General features: G+C 40.7%; 1 protein-coding gene across 1 annotated transcript; it reads right to left on the bottom strand.

The window, feature by feature from the left end:
• Positions 1–9,718: 9,718 nt before the first annotated feature.
• LOC107227160 (oocyte zinc finger protein XlCOF8.4) lies at positions 9,719–17,356 on the bottom strand. The gene is made up of 7 exons (XM_015668216.2): positions 16,515–17,356; positions 15,168–15,309; positions 14,828–14,983; positions 13,262–13,516; positions 12,969–13,138; positions 10,742–10,974; positions 9,719–10,654 (listed from the first exon to the last, which is right to left on the bottom strand). The coding sequence occupies exons 1-6, from the start codon at positions 16,722–16,724 to the stop codon at positions 10,768–10,770; spliced, it is 1,140 nt and encodes a 379-aa protein (XP_015523702.1). The 5' UTR covers positions 16,725–17,356; the 3' UTR covers positions 9,719–10,654; positions 10,742–10,767.
• Positions 17,357–17,777: the final 421 nt, after the last annotated feature.

Raw genomic sequence — 17,777 nt, 5'->3', positions numbered from 1 at the left:
GTCTCTCTATTCCAATATCTCGATATTACCGTCGAGAAACTAGGCGGAATGCAGTTTTCCCGCAATTTTCTCAATCAGTCCACATAAACTTATAGATCTCATTGTATGTATGCACGTACATGCGGTGAAGGCTGTCAATGAAACATTGAAAACATATGCATTCGGAAGAGGGTGCAGAACTGATTGCCGGTTTCAGGCTGTTGCGTAATAAATACATACTCCCTTATCTTTTCCTCCGTATCTTCATTCGACCATCCTTATAAAATTATACCAGTCAATCAATACTTTCGCAGCGTAATATTTCCTCAGGAAAATGTAACGTAAGTCTGTAATTATTTTACTACTTGTATTACGAATTAGAGAACGCAATTTGCATTGATCACAAGGTGCTAAATTTTCTCAGCGTAATACTCACAGCGATGTTCAAGTCTAATGAAATTAGTAACCCTCTTGTAAAATCGGAAAATAATTATCACGAGGCTGGGAATGAGAGCGAAAGCCAATTAAACGAAGCAATAAACGACTGCTTTAACGTATTGCGTGAAAGTTTCGCCGAGATAAAAACTATCGTCAAAAATAACGAAGAAGTTCCTTCAAAGCCAAGGCAGCCGGTCAGTGCTAGCACTCCTAAGATTCGAGTATTCGTCAAATCCATTCGAAGGAAAGGTATGGACCTGTTATTGAAACATCTATTGTAGAGAAATATGCATTAAGTAGCTTCTTCTTGTCAGTAAGAGATCGACTCGACAAGTAAGTGTAAGAATGATTCGTAATGAATTTTTACAGACAAATCAAGCAAGAACTGAATTAAATTGTCGTTCGGGTTAATGGAGTAGCTGGACATTTTCACGAAGGCTTTGCACGTTTGAGCAGAAATACAATATGTTTTCCGATAAAGAACTGCGAAAAAATTTCACAAGCTTACTGTCACGTGTGCTAATCAGAATCACATAGTAATTTACGTATATAGCAGCCTTGAGATGTGAGATTAAATTGCCGTCGTGAATAATCGAGGAGAAAAATGATCGACGAGCAAAATGGTGAGGAAAACTCGAACCGGAATAACAATAATCGTGACGACGAATCGCTGACCGACAGAATCTCTTCGAGAAATTCTCAACCAGCGGTTTCAATCGGTGCATCAAAAAATTTGAATCCGGAAAGTCAGTACCAAAATCATGACATCGAAAACGATCAAATATCACTCTCTAATATCCATTATTCAACACCAGAGAACACCGAGCTGAAAGATGTCAGGGATATTGTCCAGTCGATTACTAAGGCGGTTTTTCACGTCATAGACGATAATTTCGATCGATTAAACAACCGCAGCTCGAACACTCTTGGCATGCGAGTGAAAGACAGTTTAATACTGAAGGTACAACAGGCGAACAGAAAGGGGATACCATTTGACGGGATAAAAACGTCCCTCGTGTGTCGACTCGTCGTCAATGACGACCAGGCTTGCTTTTTGCCGTACATCGACGTCGAATCCCCCGCACCAAGTTCTGCCAGTGAAAATTTATCGACGAAGCAAAAAAAGTCCGTCAGCTTGGACGAGGATGTGCGGGTTTTTGACGGAGTTGAAAACGATTTTTTTGCGCCGGAGGAAGTCAGTTTGGTAACCGAGGTGGTAGAAATTGAGAACGATGGTACGGAGTCAAAAAATACCGTGCAAAACGTAGAAGAAAACAACGATTTTATATCCGAGAAAAACTTTAAGAGCTCTGAGAAAAACCGAAGCTATATCGGTGTTAAGAGTTCTCATCGAATCGAAGATGACGAATTTCGTAAGCGGGAGGAAATAAACTTGAGAAATGTCGACACTCAAGAAATTTTAATACCAAAAACAACCTCGAATAGTGATGAAAATCAATTCTCCCGAACTCGAGAAGAAACAAAATCCAAGAATTTAATTTTCCAAGATGATAAAACCAAAGATAAGGTCACGGAACGAGAAAACGTCGACGTCTCGCAGAGTTCGGCTCAACTTGAATTTTTTTCCTACCTTTTAGTGAATACACGCAGCTCTCGCAGTGCAAGCGATCAGTCTGACGAAGGTCAAAGGGATTTGAGCAAAAACGGAAACGTGAAAATGAATAATCGATCGAAACCGTTGAATGGACACTGTGATGAATATCGAGCTGGGACGGATGAAGAATTGGAGTGCCTAAAACCGACTAACGAACAAAAACAAAAGGGTCTCTTCCGTAAATCACCGAAAGAAAATCAGCCTGGGAACGCAGAAGCTGCGAAAGATAGTTCGAACAGCTTGTCGGTAAAAAATTGTGATCGCTTAGAAAATCTGAAGACGATGAGTAATAAGACGTCAGACGACATCGTCGAGAATTCAAACACGCTTCTTCTCTTGGATGAAAATGATTTCGAGCATGCGAGAGATGATGTTAAGAATGATAAAAGGAAGGAGATGCCTGTCCGATCTGAATCAAAATCGTCGAAACGTAGTCGCGATAAGTACGTCGCGGTGGAAAGCAGCGTCGATAATTTGTCAGCGTCACCGAGTGGTAGTGAGAGGAACGAGAAACGAATAGACAGCGTCGAATACTTAGATGAAAAATCATCGCTAACGAAACCCTCGGTCTTGAACGTCAATATCGAGATAAAGTTGAAAGAAGAGCAATCGACAATAGAGAATGTAGGAAGGAGTAAGCATAGAAAATTGGAGGTTTCAAATTCCTCGTCGAAGGATAATTTAAACGATAGCTGCAACAAAAGGCGAGAAGGCACGAATGATTTATACGAGCTGGACGTGGTGGAAAAGGTGTCTCGGAAAAGAAGTGCCACAGGCAAAGCAAGTCGTGAGAATACAAATATTAGCAGTGATATTGTTGTCATTCCGACTACAGATATCGGTAAAAATATGAACAATGACGAGAAGAAAATTAATCATTTACCGAAATTTGTGAAAGATTTCTTATCCACTAGTAAAAAGCGCACTAGGGATAAAAGTACGGTTGAGGAATCGCACGTGGCGGAAAATTCACAATCGGTTCAGTCGTTGGAAAATTTAAAATTACAGTCCTCGTCAATTCTTGCACTCGACACAGTGACAGCGGAGCTGGACCAAAGAAATTTTGAAAACGGAACGACAAGTGCTAATCTCAGTGCTGAGAAACTTAGAAATGACGAAATTATACTTTCCTCCAAGACACCGTCGACTATTCAAAGTTCACGTGATGTTGAAGTAATAGAAAGGACGGAAAGAGTTGGTCGATTGGGCATGAATTTCTTCAAAAAAAGTTTAATCGCCGCCAATGTGAAAAACGAAAACGCTCTAAAGCTTCCAATTATTTTTCCCATGCAAAAATATGTGAATAGGAATAAAAATGTCGTGAAAAACTTGGAATCGATTCAAATGATTAAACCTTATAATGAAGTAAACGCAATGCAAGTGGATCTGGAAGATGGACAAGTCATAGAAAATGTGACCGAAAGTAACGATGATCATGCTTCAAATAATTACAGTAACGATTCACGATTGAAATCAAGTCACATGTTAGCTGAAGAGAGCGAGTCTAAAGTAGAAAAAAGCGTCTCTTTGCCAGGTGAATTTGCCAATCACTCACCTGGAATAGAGAAAGAAATAGAATGTCAAGAAATTATGGAATTCTCTGCGAAAAAACCGTCTTTATTCTCAAGAATTGTCAGGTCGAAGAAAAATACTGTCTCCAAAGAAAATAAAACTGAACAAAATGCAACAGCAGAGCAGGAGAACAGTGTAGTACCAAAAATTGGTAGTGAACTTCTGGTTGGCACGAAAAGTTCGAGTGTTCCAAAAACTAACTCTCTTAATGATTTAGAAGATGGTAAAAGAAATTCAACGCTAAACGTAAAGTTAGATGAAAATGTGACTCGAAAAATAGATAGTAAGGAAATGTCGAAGACCAAATCTCTGAATAGAGCGTCTACACTGGGCAGTAATAAACCGAATACGGAGCTCACACTTGGGAAGAAAAAGAGTGGTCTGACAAACGATCAATCTTGGAAAAAAACTTCGGAGAAAGTTTCCCTAACAGGGAGTATATTATCAAAGAAATTGTCGAGAATGGACAGCAACGACGACAAGCAATCGGGAAACGATCCCTCTCTGAAAAAAACTTCGTCAAAAGTTTCCCTGCAGGAAGGTGGTAAATCATCGGCAACATTGTTGGAAACGGATGACAACAAGGTAATAAGTCTGAATCTAAATAAGCCTGTGGAAACTTTACCAATATCTGGTAACGACAGTGAACTTCCAAATTCCCATTCAGTGGACGCGGATGTTAATAAAATGGAGCAGAAATTGACCGAAGAATTAAAAATTAACGAAATGGGACTCGAAAGTTATTTGAAACGTATTCAAACTCAGGCATATCCCATTGCCACTGAGGACATATTAAAACCACACCTTCCTAGCACAGGACAATCGTCGATTGCCGCAGAAGCGTCACAGCAGCAGGAAATGAACAAAGAAATTGATGCGATGAACATTAAAGCCAATGATTCACGCTGGTCGCTGCGTAGTGAAAAATCTAAAACTGACGTAAAAGAAGGCGAGAAACTTCTCAGCGGTAATGAAACTGAGGCGAATGTCACAGATAATCGCGTGGATGTTTCACGAAAGAGTTCCAATGTGAGAGAACCTATGAAGCGAAAAAAATCCATGCTCAATGTGGTTTCAAAATCGTCTCCGACAGGTGGTGGTGTAATCGAAGATAAAGAAGAGCCAAAGGATGTTCGGGCCAATACCGAGGGTACAAAGCCGAAGCTACTTTTCAAATTTAAAACTGGCAAATTTCAGAATAAAACAGAGGATAACTTAGCATCACTGCAGTTATTTACAACCTCGGTAACGACAAACGACCAGACATCAGTCGGCCCTGACATTCAAGCATCTGTAGACGCCAAGGAACCGAGCAGTCTATCCAAAAGCTTGAAACGAAGTTTTCAATCTAAACGAAAACGCTCGAAAGCTTCTGCAAAAAGAAGCAAAGCAATGTTAAAAATTGATACAGAATCGCAGACAGATATGGACGAAGAATTCGCTTCGAAACATTCAACCGACTTCGAGAATGGAAATGATAACGAAAAATCGAGTAAATCTTTGCAGTCGCTCGCTTTGAAATCGAGTAACTTGTCATCACTGAGCAAAGAAAATCTTTTGATCAGCCAAGAATATATGGGTGAAAATATTTCATTGATAGATGGCGATGTACAGCACGATGAGAAATCAATAAACTCTAAAAATCTACTAGTGGATCCAATAATATCAACAGACGTCGAAAATATGTTTGAAGAAACATTTGCTGTTGTGTCAAAACGATCGGCTGATGTTATACCAAGAAATGTGATCGAATTATATTCAGTAGTGACGGACAGTGAAACTAACAATAAACGGAGTATTTCTTCGCCACGTGAGATAATTAATTCACATTCGATACTTGATGGTGGCAAAAATCTGCAGAGTGAAAGACGTGGATGCGATTTAGGAAGAAATGAAAAAAAGTCCGTTCCAAATTTTGAACTCGAAGTGAAATATTCAGAGGATTCAGAATCCTGCACGTTGGGTCGATCGGGAAATATAAACAATTTTTCCCCCAAAGTGAAAAAATCATTTTCAAGACTTCGTCAAATGATGCATCTCAGAACATCTAGCAAAGAGACGTTGAAGAAATCAGAAAATGATTGTGAATTCCCAGAATCTAAAGATTCCGCGAATCGTCTCAAGAGTGAAGAAAAATTGACAAAGAGAAGCAAAGGATCAGTGAAGAAGGAATTAAAAAAGGAACATTGGAAAAACGAAGAAAATGAAACCAGCGATGAACACATCTTGGCAAAAGCACCGGAACCGATTGAATCAACTATTCGAAACACTCCAGCAGTTATTTTCAAGAGCCCAAACTTTGTGGCCGCAACGTATCTGGTTGAACCATCGATTCAGGATCAGCTACAAGGAGAAAGTTCAATTGGCGTTAAATTACAACCAAATTTAATTTCACCAAAAAATGTAAAGAGCGAAGAGCAGTCAGATAATTTGACAACAGAAAATAAAGAAAAGCACGGGCTATTATTGAACGTGAAATCTATATTCAAATCATCAAACAAATCACAGCCTCCAAAAGGTTTTGATTCCGGTAATAAAAATTCAAAAATCTTTAACAACGTTGAAAAATCCCTGCTTTCATTGAAGCCCAATGGGCTGGGACCGGCAGCCTCTGAAATCGAAACTGATCATGAACAAAATGTTCATGTTTCGGAACAGAATGCTGTAGAAATTCCAACGATACAAAGCACCAAGTCCTTAGAAGACAATAGAAAACAAGCGAAAAACTCGAGACAGCCAGCCGGGCACAAGCTATTGGGTAACGAAAATAGTCCATTGGTGATTGAGAAAGTTAGTCAGAAGTCGTATCAAGCAACAATTTTCCCAAACGATTTCATGCAAAAACACACCAGTGACGTAACTGAAGACGCTGGAGTTTATAGGGCAGCGAAACATTCCGAAGAATCCATAAAATTACCAACAAGTAAAGAAGAACCCAAGAAGACGTCTAAGAAAAACTTGCTATTAGGATCGATATCAGCTAAGTCTGCTGCAAACAGTGTGGAATCTGTAACAGAAAATGCGAACTCAGCCGTTGTCAATGACGATACCATGATTTTAAGAAAAAGCCTGAAATCCTTATTTAGGTCCCCAAAAAAATCGATACCGAAGAACGAGGATGACCAAGGGCCACCGAAAAGCGCGTCGATGAATAAGAACGACGTTAAAAATGACTCCGTAAGACAGGAAATTGAAAAGTCGTCCCTAAACAAAACGCAAGAGAAGCAAAAACCGAACGATACAAATGCCATATTAATTCCCGAATCAAATACCGTTACCAAAAGAACCAAGGAGAAAAAATTGCTGCAAAATAGTAAAGATGTGAGGGCAAAACACGGGACGCTAGATAATGCCGTTGAAAATAATGAGGAAAAGACCGATGGAAACATAAAAAAATTCGCCAATTCGTTGTCTCGGATTTTTAGCAGTACTTCCAAAAAAAGAACCGGTGCCAGTCTTTCTATAATTACGGGTAACTCGCAGATGATTCTGGAAGACCATTTTGAAGTTACGAAAATACCATTGTCATTGTCAAGCCATTCGAATGCGGAAAAAAATGACCGTCAAATCGGTAAGTCGGACGTAGCTGACGATGACAAAGAGGAGCTTGTGGCTGTAAAATCATTGGACTCTGTTCCTGGATCGGAAAAGCATAACGACTACAAACAACCATCAGTAGTTAACAAACGTTCCTACCAAATTCTGGAGCCCCAACACGCGACTGAACCATCATACGACGTAATTATCAGTACGGAAAAATTAGGCAGTCAATTTTTGCTAGCTGCTTCGACTGAGGTAAATCGAGTATCTTCCAACAGCAAGAGATTCGAAGTTGATGATTTAACGAAGAAATATTCGTTGAGGGACAACGAGGAGATGAGGAAGCCTTTGGAAAAGATCCACGTAATCAAAGGCACAATTGTCTCATATGCCCCGATGGTGGAGAGTGCTAAATACATATCGAACGAACACGACGATACATGTAAGGAGGACGACAACGTAGAGGAACGTCCCAAGAGATCTTCGGGGAAAAGTTTTGCGACGATACGTAAACTCTTATCCAGAGCATCGGTGAAAAGCAGACAGGATCACGCGGAGATGGAAGATCATTGCGTCGGTAAAATTGATCATGAAGCCAAGCGGGATTCTTTGGAGTGTCGAAAGACTGGTGCCGTAAAGTACCAAGAAGGTAGGGATTCTTTCGAAGCTTTGCCGAGTGACAAAGCCAAGCAGAAATCCAAGACTTCGATGCAAAAGGACGACAAGGCTGATACTAACGAGCGAAAGAGTCGACGACAAAGTAAGAAGCAGGTGTCGAAGTCTAAAGTGAAAAGTTGCGAACCAGAAGGTGTCAGCAATCCTGAAAGTCCCGCAACTCACAGCGAAGTGCTGATTGTCAATAACCTAGCGACAAGTCGAAGTCAATTAAGATGTAATCAGGAAACGGAAAGTTACGAATGCGGATCGAATGATGTTTTAATAATATCTGATCAGGCTAACATTACGGTGAACAATGTTGAAATTGTACAAGATCTGGCCGAGGTTGTGATATCACCTGTAAGGCAAACGGATTCGAACAGTACAGTTGAGACCGAGCAACAAGTAGGTCAACAATCGAGTCGCGTAAAAAAAAGTAGCCTGTTGTCCGTAGCGAAGAGCTACATCAGAAAGCGAATTGAAACTGGAAAAGAAGTAGAATCGAAGTCTTCAAAGCGACGGATGGATGAAAAGAAACAAGATGAGTTGAGGGTAGATTCATCGAGATTGGCAGTCGATGGTTCTAAGAAGTCGTCGAAAGAAAACGGCGTTACTAAGACTGATAGCGTGTTCTCGAGAAGTGTGAAAAGATTGTTCAAAAAACGAAGCTCTCAAGCCGACTCCGTCGCCTCCAACATCAACGCTGAAACGAGTGTGGCTGATGGCCGTCAGATGACAAGTAGAAAAACGTCATTAACTGACGTCTTGACAAATGAGAATATCGAAGACGCAGGCAGAAGTGTAACCGTAAAAAAGCACGACGATAAAAGTTTCGTAATCTACAACGGATCGATCGATGAAAAAAACTTTAGAAATCTCAACCCTACCGATGAGCTGGAAACGAGCAAGTCTGAATCTGCAGTGCTGTTAATTCGAAACGTCGGAAAAAAGTCGATTGAAGCGCTGCCTAATGCCCGGCCAAAATCTAGTAAACATTCGATGAAGGGCACGAAGAATAAGGACACCGAATTACCATCTGTGGTTACGAATTCCGAGACACGCTTTCTGACCAGCCTTCTAGATCAAAATACACCTGAGGCTGAAATTCAAGTCGATGCTTTAAACCAGTACCAATCTAAGGTGAGATTGACAATTGGTGATAGCAGAATAAAGATAACAGTTCCAATGAGCACCGGTGATAGTATTGTTCTGCTAGAGATAATTATACCGTGGGGAGGGTTCCAATGGTTGACCACGTTTTCCGAAAAGCTCACTTTCACAGGTCACGCCGAATGACTTGAAATCAATACCGTTTGCAACCAGAAAATCCACCGTTGTTATGATGGCGACTCCTGTCCCACCGAGGAAAGAATCGCAAGTCGAAGATTCCAGTAGTTCGCAAGACGCAGGGTCGTCAAGGTAAAGAGAGCAGTCCAGTTTTATAGTAGAAATAATTCAGCGAAGTAATACCTACGAAGATATTCAGAGATAATATCGACTACGAATTCGGAATATTTATAGAAAACTTGAAATCCCGTCAGAATCGGCAGTCCTTCGTCGTTCAGACTGCCGGGGTGATTTAATTCTACAACATTTATCGTCACTGGTTAATCCAACGAATATAAATGCGATGAAAGATTTAACATAAAATAAACTTATTTGCTTTTCAGCTCACCAACTGTCTTCTACTATTTGCTCGGTCCGACATTGGATGAAGCTTTAATGGATGTAAGGATTGTCTTCCAAAACTTGATTAACAAAATAACAGGTCGTGGTAATTAACGAACAAATATATGACGCATTGCTAGTTCACGCTGTTACGAGTTAGGCTCTTACCGTTTTGACGACGCGAAGTACTCGGGTAAAAAAGTGCAAAAATTATCTGTCCTGATTTGGAGGTAATGAAAAATACTCAAATTTATTCAAACTAACTTTATTAGACTAACATTATTTACAACAGACAATGTTCAATCTGTTAGGCAAGACTACGCGCCGCTTATAAAGACTAAATGATATTGCTTTAAAAATCCCTAATTATCAATTCATCGATATAATACAATAGAATATTTAATATATAACGTTACTATCTGTACGTGACATATTCGTCAGCATTGTATATGGCAGTCAGTAAAAATTCTCACATGCGAGACCATAATAAGAGAGTATGCATAATACACGGTTTAACCATGTCTCCATTCATTATCTCGATCGCAATCTTACATTGTAATTGAAGCAAATTGACAGATTAAAAAAGAAAAAAACATCCTTACAAAAGCTAGTACCAAGTATACGTATCAGTAACATGACTTGATAATGTTAAAGCTGTAATACGCGCGGCTTCGACTGTAATTTGCTCAAAGTATCATAGATTTCAGCCTTGAAATCTCGTTAATCACAATATTTAATTCAGCAATTCAGTTTCACGCGCAATTTATACCGAAAGTGCAAACCGCTTGTACGCATCCATGCATACATATAGTTTTCTTGTCACCTATATGTACTGGAACTACTTTTCGTCAAGGTGAACCTGCTCCGTCAATCCCAGTTTTAAATTGCTTGTGAGCCGACTCGATCTCGATCCGTGTATACCGGTGCAGGTGTATACATATGTGCGACTGTATGTGTGTAATGTACCAGTGTTGATCGCGGAGAATTTTTCTCCTCCTTAATTCATTCCAGGTAAGACGATATCGATGTGAGAATTCACGCACACGTATAGACGACACTTGAATTTGATTTATGAGCATTTTGCACTTTTTTTAGCCCATTAACGATGCAGCCCGCGCGATATCCGTTAACCGTGCATCCTCGGTATGCGGTGAGATGAATTCCATACTATAATTAATTGTCAGTCTGAAACAAAGTTACGATTAACTGTCACGTTTGCTGTCCCAATATGCGACATGTAATTATAATACGTATCTCTACGCATTTGTATACCTATTCTCGTGAGATCCATCAGCCGATCATAAGTCTGACTTGACAAACTTCTTGTTCGAACACCTGCCCAAGTGCAGCAGCATGTGGTTTTTCAAATTCGTCGGTTTGCTGAATCCGCGATTACATATGTGGCACCTGAACGGCCAAAGTCCGTTGTGAACGTAAGTGTGACTTTTCAAATCACCCGGTGTTGGAAAGGACTTCGAGCACTGCGAACACTTGTGTGGCTTTTCCTGAAAAAAATTGCAAACTTTTCAGAACAACCGCGAAATTTCGTTTACGTGCCTGTAAACGCTCACCTACAATCGATCCTCAATTAAATTATTAAGTGTTATTTGCAGCGTCATCGGTAGGGTCATCGAGGTCAATGCAAAGGTTTGTTTACGTCGTTTGTCAATCCGCTTCTAACTAACACCCAAGTATATTTCTACGCTGAATGAATATCGCTGTATACTCGTTAATCGGGCGAACGCATGCCGGAGTGTGTAAGCTGCAGAGGTTGAAATCTGAAAAGTATGGATAGCAACGAGCTGCGGCAGTAGAGCGGTAGTACAACACCACAGCACTAATACCGACTGAAATCGCCCAGGGCAACGTTCTCTGTCTCTCTAATTGGATTGCATTCCACGCGGGAGCAAGTAATGGACCAATTACAGTAGCTGATGGTAGGCCTACCTGCGTTGCTCCCAAGTACCATTACTTCCGAATATTAGAACGCTGGTAGGTATAATCCGCGATATATTTTCCATCCTTTTAAGTCGTGCAACGATATTTTTGTACCTGGTGAAAATTTTCTCCGAGGTATAAAGTCAATTTCGAGATGATCAATGGATAGCTTATACCGATTACAAATTATCGATAACTGATCGATACTTGAGTCAAATTTTAATGGTACAGAAATACGCTGCAAATACTCGCCCGGCATTGCGAATCGGGATACAGAATACTCGACTTCGTAGTTGGAGCGAGGATTTGCAGAGCCAGCAAAATGATTTTACTCCGATATTCAAGGCAGGCTATCTCGACACGCTCAAAGCAATGCCGCTACTGGCGTCGGCGAACTGACCAGCGGCAGCCAAGACTGGTCAACGGAGATGAAGCCACTGAGATCTGTCGAAATTCTACAGGTCGTATCAAAATTTATTATCCACTTGCTTGCGCGGAGGATAGAATAAGTAGCTTTGCAATTTCTCGGGCTCGTTAACTCGTACAAGCCACTTGGATGTGTGCGAGTCTACTATTCGATTTTGAATCTTGACTGTTTTTTGCCTAGCTAATGGCACTAACTTGAAGGGTTATCGGGAGAGGAGAAACCATCTTTACGGAACATAGAGTCGCTACTTTATACCTTTTTATTACGTTTTACCAGCTTCCGGAAACGGAATTATTAACCGAGAAACGACTATCACGGAACGCTGATTATGAGTATGGAAATCCAGGTTTTGCGATACGCGCAGCTTTCGTTTGCTTCGGATGATTGGACTTGGACAGTCTTTGCATCGTATTCAGTTCTGCGGGAAATAGCCTGTAGCGTACTTGCCAAGTTTGTTCCTTTGTGGAAAGAGAAAAACGATCCACCGTTTCAGTAAAACCCGTTCACAATTCTTGTTCAATCGGAAATTGAAACGCTTTCTTCGGGTTCATTAAAGTTTTAATTAAGCCTCGCTGGAAAGCAAAAGCTACAGTCTTGCGTGCTGCGGATGGAGGAGAGCCGATTGAGTGAATTCTTGCATTCACCTTTCAAGTCTGAACGAATCGTCGTCTGGTCGAATTCATTCTCACTGCGCATTATCATTCTCCTCCGGTTCTACAAAAACTACCAAAATCCGAACACCAGTCTCCTCGTCCTTAGAGGCATTTTTATCAGTTCGGAGAATAAAGCACGTGTATAAATATGTGCACGTGCTTTATTTAAGCTAGCTCTGCAGGTTTACTTGAAACATTCTGAACAGTTCTGTAGCACCATGGCAGTTTATTTTTTCTCAGTCCTGTAATAATTGCGGAACTTCTTGCTTTTGCAATTTGATGTTTCTCAAGAAATTTTTTGCTTCGTTAATATTTTACTACGGGACAATAATTACGTAAGTATAGCGAGACGCGTTATATACCTAGACGGAAAAGATTTTAAAATCTCAATTTTTTCGTATAAATAATTATATGCTAATGGCGGTTTAGTACGTTGTAAATAAGGGTGATTACACTGTAGACATGTTTTGCACGTACTCACCTTTATGTGAGTCATGCGATGATAGTAGAGATTCGAGGAAGCAGTAAATTTTTTTCCACACACAAGACATTGGTGCGGTTTTTCCCCGCTGTGTATTCGTTTGTGTGTATTTAAGGAGCTTGACGTTGAGAAGCCTTTGCTGCATACCATGCAGACGTGGGGTTTCTCGCCTTAAATAATATCTTTGTAATGCATTATTAGTGCATATTAAATGAAAAGGAAGATGACTGGAAGGAAAGTTTGAATTCTTAATAATACAGAGAAATCATTGTCGATCATAAAATCATTCTCACCTGTGTGCGTTCTCATATGCCTCTTAAGTAGGGATGGCCGGTCGAAAGATTTTCCGCAAACTTCGCATGGCAATAAAACACGTTCGCCCCGTTTCATAGTCGTCAAGATGCTGCATTCCAAATGATCACCAACTATGGACAACGTGGACGTCGACGATTCGCCGGACGTCGATTCGTATTCATCGGCTTCGTAACAAGATGGAACTGACGATGACTGATGCGATAATAAGGCCATTGACAGATCGAGCGGTGACTCTAAAAGACAAATTAACAATCGCAGAAACTAAGCTTATCTATCAATAAATGCCGTGCAAGGTTGCCAAAAATTCGTCATCAACACAGAACGATAGGGAGAATTCATTCAAGTATTCTTCAATTTCCAGAGAAGGTTGCAGCGACGCAGATAAAAGGCATTTCTACTGAATTCGAACCGATTGATGACGGCTTTTGAGTTAAACACGGACTATGACCGTTGGTAAATGAAACTGTCGAGTAAACTGCACCTCCTTTGGCTCTGTTTCTGGAATTTTGACTCAATATTGAAGTGGATTTCAAAATGATTATATGAGGAGGCAATGGCAAGCAACGAATTGATGGCAACCCGAATTTTGATGGCGAGGTAAATATGCAGCGGAATAAGTGGCGTCGACCCTTAAACGTAATTTGATTCGTGGAAAGAAAAACGTAAGATTAAATTATACGCGAAATACAGAATAGGCCTACAAATCTGAAATGCAAATATCGGTGGAATTTTTGTCGGTGCAGATCAAGGCGGCTACTTGTGATTCAAATGTGTAGCGCTCACAGCCACTGAAAGACAGTACAATGGGTGGCAACTGGACGGTCCTTAGCTGTTTACTTCACCCAGCTACCATCTTCAACCCAGTTCAGACTACTGACAACAGGCTCGGTATTTCTTACCAAGTTTAACTCGAATAGAACCTCCGAGACAATATACATAAGCACACATACACACACATATATATGGAGAGAGAGAGAGAGAGAGAGAGAGAGAGAGATATTCAATTCAGTTTATTATTTTTCAAAGGAGAACTTGTACTTCAGAAATTCTCAAAAACTTGGCGTACTCGGAAACCAAGAGCCACTCCCTTTCCGTCAGTGACTCGCTCTCCTAATGAAATTACCTCATTATTCCAAGTTTGTTTTCACTATTTTTACGGGACTAGATTTATAGGCACTGACTCCAGACCCGCTTAGATCGTTAATTTTTTTATGAGGTATTCTTTACAGTCGAATCAAGTGTTCCAGGAGCGCTGAACAGGCAAGGCCTGCAGCTCCATCCAAGAAAACTTAACTCCACCCAGAAAAAGCAGTGCTAGAGCTTCGCAAATTCATCCGTTCCGGGATCGAGTGGCTAGTGAGTTTATGTTTAATGTTTTACAGCCGCACTCAAACTCACGTTGCACGATACGCCCAAGGCAACACTTGCCAGCCTTTTTACACAACGATTTCTGCACTGCGCTACCTTACTTCATACCGAACATGAACTTGATAATTAAATAGTTTCATCATGATTAAAATTATATATGCGAATAGGCTACTTACCGTCCAAAATTGAATCGATCGTGTACCTGTAGATCGCAGTACGTGTCCACTGAGCGTGTGATATAAAAACCAAATCATGATCATCCACAGGTACGAAACAGGCTGCCAATTCCGTGTCCGGCTGAACGTCTTTGATCACCTCAAATATCGGTTCTCCTATGATCCGAAATGTTATCGTTTCGACTTTTGTTATTTAAAAGACTCACTTGCCTGTTCTTGCACTTAAAATTGTACATCCATCCACTTATCATCGGGTCGAATATATTAGCGAGGAAAGGAATATACAGACGGTTTTTATAACATGAATCCTGTTTGCTCGAGGAACTCCCGTTTAACTTACCCTTGACTTTTGTGCCGATAAGATTCACCTGTTCGTTGTAAGTCTGTACAATGTGCAGGAACCTTATCCAATTACACTGACGGTAGTTCAGATTATAATTCGAAAATGACACCTCGTCGTAGCAGCCGTACTCGCGCCGTATCTAAAACGTAAGAGTATGGCAGTAGATGATAAATAATTTCTCTCAATCTTCTAAAATCTCGAATGTTCTATGAATAAATTGATTTAGAAAGGTGAGGAAGTGCTCAGATCACTTTGATCGGTGACCAGGAAGTGAAAAAAAAATATAACTTCCAGCATTTCTGAAATGCTGATGAGCTGACTGAAATTGTGCGATTCTTCAACAATACTTGCAACTGATTTTACTAACTGAAAGCATGTTGTTACGCATAATGTATAGGAACACAACTTTTGAAAATAAGGTAATAACTGTTATTTACCTCAGGCCTACCTAGCCATATAGTGCAGTTCTCGATATAACTGAATTATAATACCTTTCTCTTCAGTCGCGAGCTCTCGATGCTACTGGCTAAAGTATAGATATGTATAATGTTCGTTGTTCCTTTCAGAAAAGGCAATAACAAAAGGAAAGACTCTATCAGGTCGTTCGTAGCACGTATGCGTGATATTCGCGCTCGTACGAATCATGGCGAAGGCGTGCTCATAAATCGCGTTAAAATACGTTACAGGCATGCACTCGATCGTAATAAAACGTAATGACGTTTGAAACATTTGCAAGGAAGAATATAATTTAACGAAGTGAGTATAAATTCAATCCACCGAGAAGCACCAATTGAGCGATAGGTAAGCATATGCATTTGTCCGTGCATTGGACTAAACAGTTTTTCCTATAGTATCAATTAAAAATCTATCTCTTCGCATCTGATAAGATGAAATATGTATAATGAAACGTGCAGGTGGGTCATGTATTTGAGACATTTTTTGCTTGATTGGCTTGTTTCCTCCACAATTGATTTATCACTTTTAAAGCTCCATCTCAAAACTATACCAACCCATTAATCACTCGAGATCAACCTGTATATTTCAGTAGTTATTGATTGATCAGATGGTTCTAGATCAGACTTAAATAAAAACGTGTTTCTGGCTGCCAATTATCATGCGACCGGAAACGATGTTCACACTACGTTATTTTCTCGATGTAACTATAATTGATCGGATATACACTGTAGAGCAGTACTGGTAGAACAATATGGATAATTGGTGTTGCCTTTGAAGTTGAGACTTCAAACAGAGTGAAATTTATACATTTTAATACTAGTATCCACGTCGAGTCGTCGTTATGATATCATAATGTCATGTGTAATGAAGAAAATACATCGTACTTACATCGTTGTCATCGAGAAGGGAGTAAAGATCAATTTTATCGAATCTGATTGATCCTTGAAACGGGTATATAAGTGTTCCTGAAGGTATAAATACGTTGGACCACACCGAGATCCGCATCTCGGAGAAGGGTGCATTTTTGAATAGCTTGTTCGACGGACCGGCAGTAAGAACCAATGAGAACTCTTTTGGAATCAAAACACAAGTTTCCATAACAAGTTGTGATTAATAAAATACGGCTGTGTGATTACACGCGCGTGTAACAGTGATTAGCGGTGAATCGAGAGAGGGGATAAATCCCGGCAAAATTTCAAAGTTTCATCCACTATAAACACCATCAAACGAAATATCCCTTTCGGAGGGACAGAATTACTTGGAACGCAATAGGCGGAAAAGGTTCGTAAGTTTGTCGCGCTGTTCTGCCGCTTGATGAAAAATCAAACTATAACGCAGCAATGTTTATTCCTGAACATAGACGGGCACAACTTATTTCCAATAATTGTGCAAGGTGCAAGCAAGGTCTTCGCTCACTGGACGAGATTAACCGACTGATCTTGACCTTGCGACGGGTTAGCAGCATTTGCTACCGAATGGATCCCCCCACTCGCTTACTCGGCATCGTCCTGACTCCAAGCAGTCACAAGGAAGCCGTCTTCCACTGCTAAGAGAACCCACGTGGGCGACTCGGCACCTGTCGCTCCCCTGGCCTCATGCTCTTGCCTTCATGCCTGCCATGCACGCACCATCCTCCGGTCAATTCTTGTACGCTCGCATTGATTTAGTCCCGACCAACCAGCGTCATTTTTACCTTTCCCTGCGGTGCGCCATGCGTGCACATCGGGTATACGTGTGCCAAGTGTATGGCATCGCCGTCCGGGTCTGCAGGTTGCACATGGTTATATAAATACTGTAGAAAAAGCAAGCACTCGACGACTTCGGCGAGTTCTTTGCTACTACATGCATCTGCGTGTAATAAGTTATATGTGCCAGCTATTACACGCGATAGACTTGTAATTAGCTGTGCGAGGACTTTTTTGAAAATTCGGAACGACACCTACGCGAGGCGATCGAATCAATGATCTCGTTCTTCAATCTACCCGTTCGTCGAAGGGTTTTTAGCCGAGGTCTGTTCTCTTCTGGAAATGAATGAGTCTGATCGGGAGGACTTCTCCATTGAAAACTAGTTTTGCACGCCGTCCTTCTGGTATGAAGGTTCAACACGGCATTATGGATTACCGCAGGATTGAAAGAAGCGTACCACAGTGG

This window comes from Neodiprion lecontei, chromosome 3 (genome assembly GCF_021901455.1).
Source record: "Neodiprion lecontei isolate iyNeoLeco1 chromosome 3, iyNeoLeco1.1, whole genome shotgun sequence".
Taxonomy (NCBI): domain Eukaryota; kingdom Metazoa; phylum Arthropoda; class Insecta; order Hymenoptera; family Diprionidae; genus Neodiprion; species Neodiprion lecontei.
This window is presented reverse-complemented; position numbering and strand designations above follow the sequence as displayed.

What these genes read in the sequence shown, in the direction of transcription:
- LOC107227160 (XM_015668216.2), bottom strand. Translation starts at nt 16,724, where the DNA reads ATGGAAACTTGTGTTTTGATTCCAAAAGAGTTCTCATTGGTTCTTACT. An exon ending in CCCTTCTCGATGACAACGAT is followed by an intron (nt 15,310 to 16,514) that starts GTAAGTACGATG and finishes CTTACGTTTTAG; the next exon opens with ATACGGCGCGAGTACGGCTG. An exon ending in GCATATGAGAACGCACACAG is followed by an intron (nt 13,139 to 13,261) that starts GTGAGAATGATT and finishes ATATTATTTAAG; the next exon opens with GCGAGAAACCCCACGTCTGC.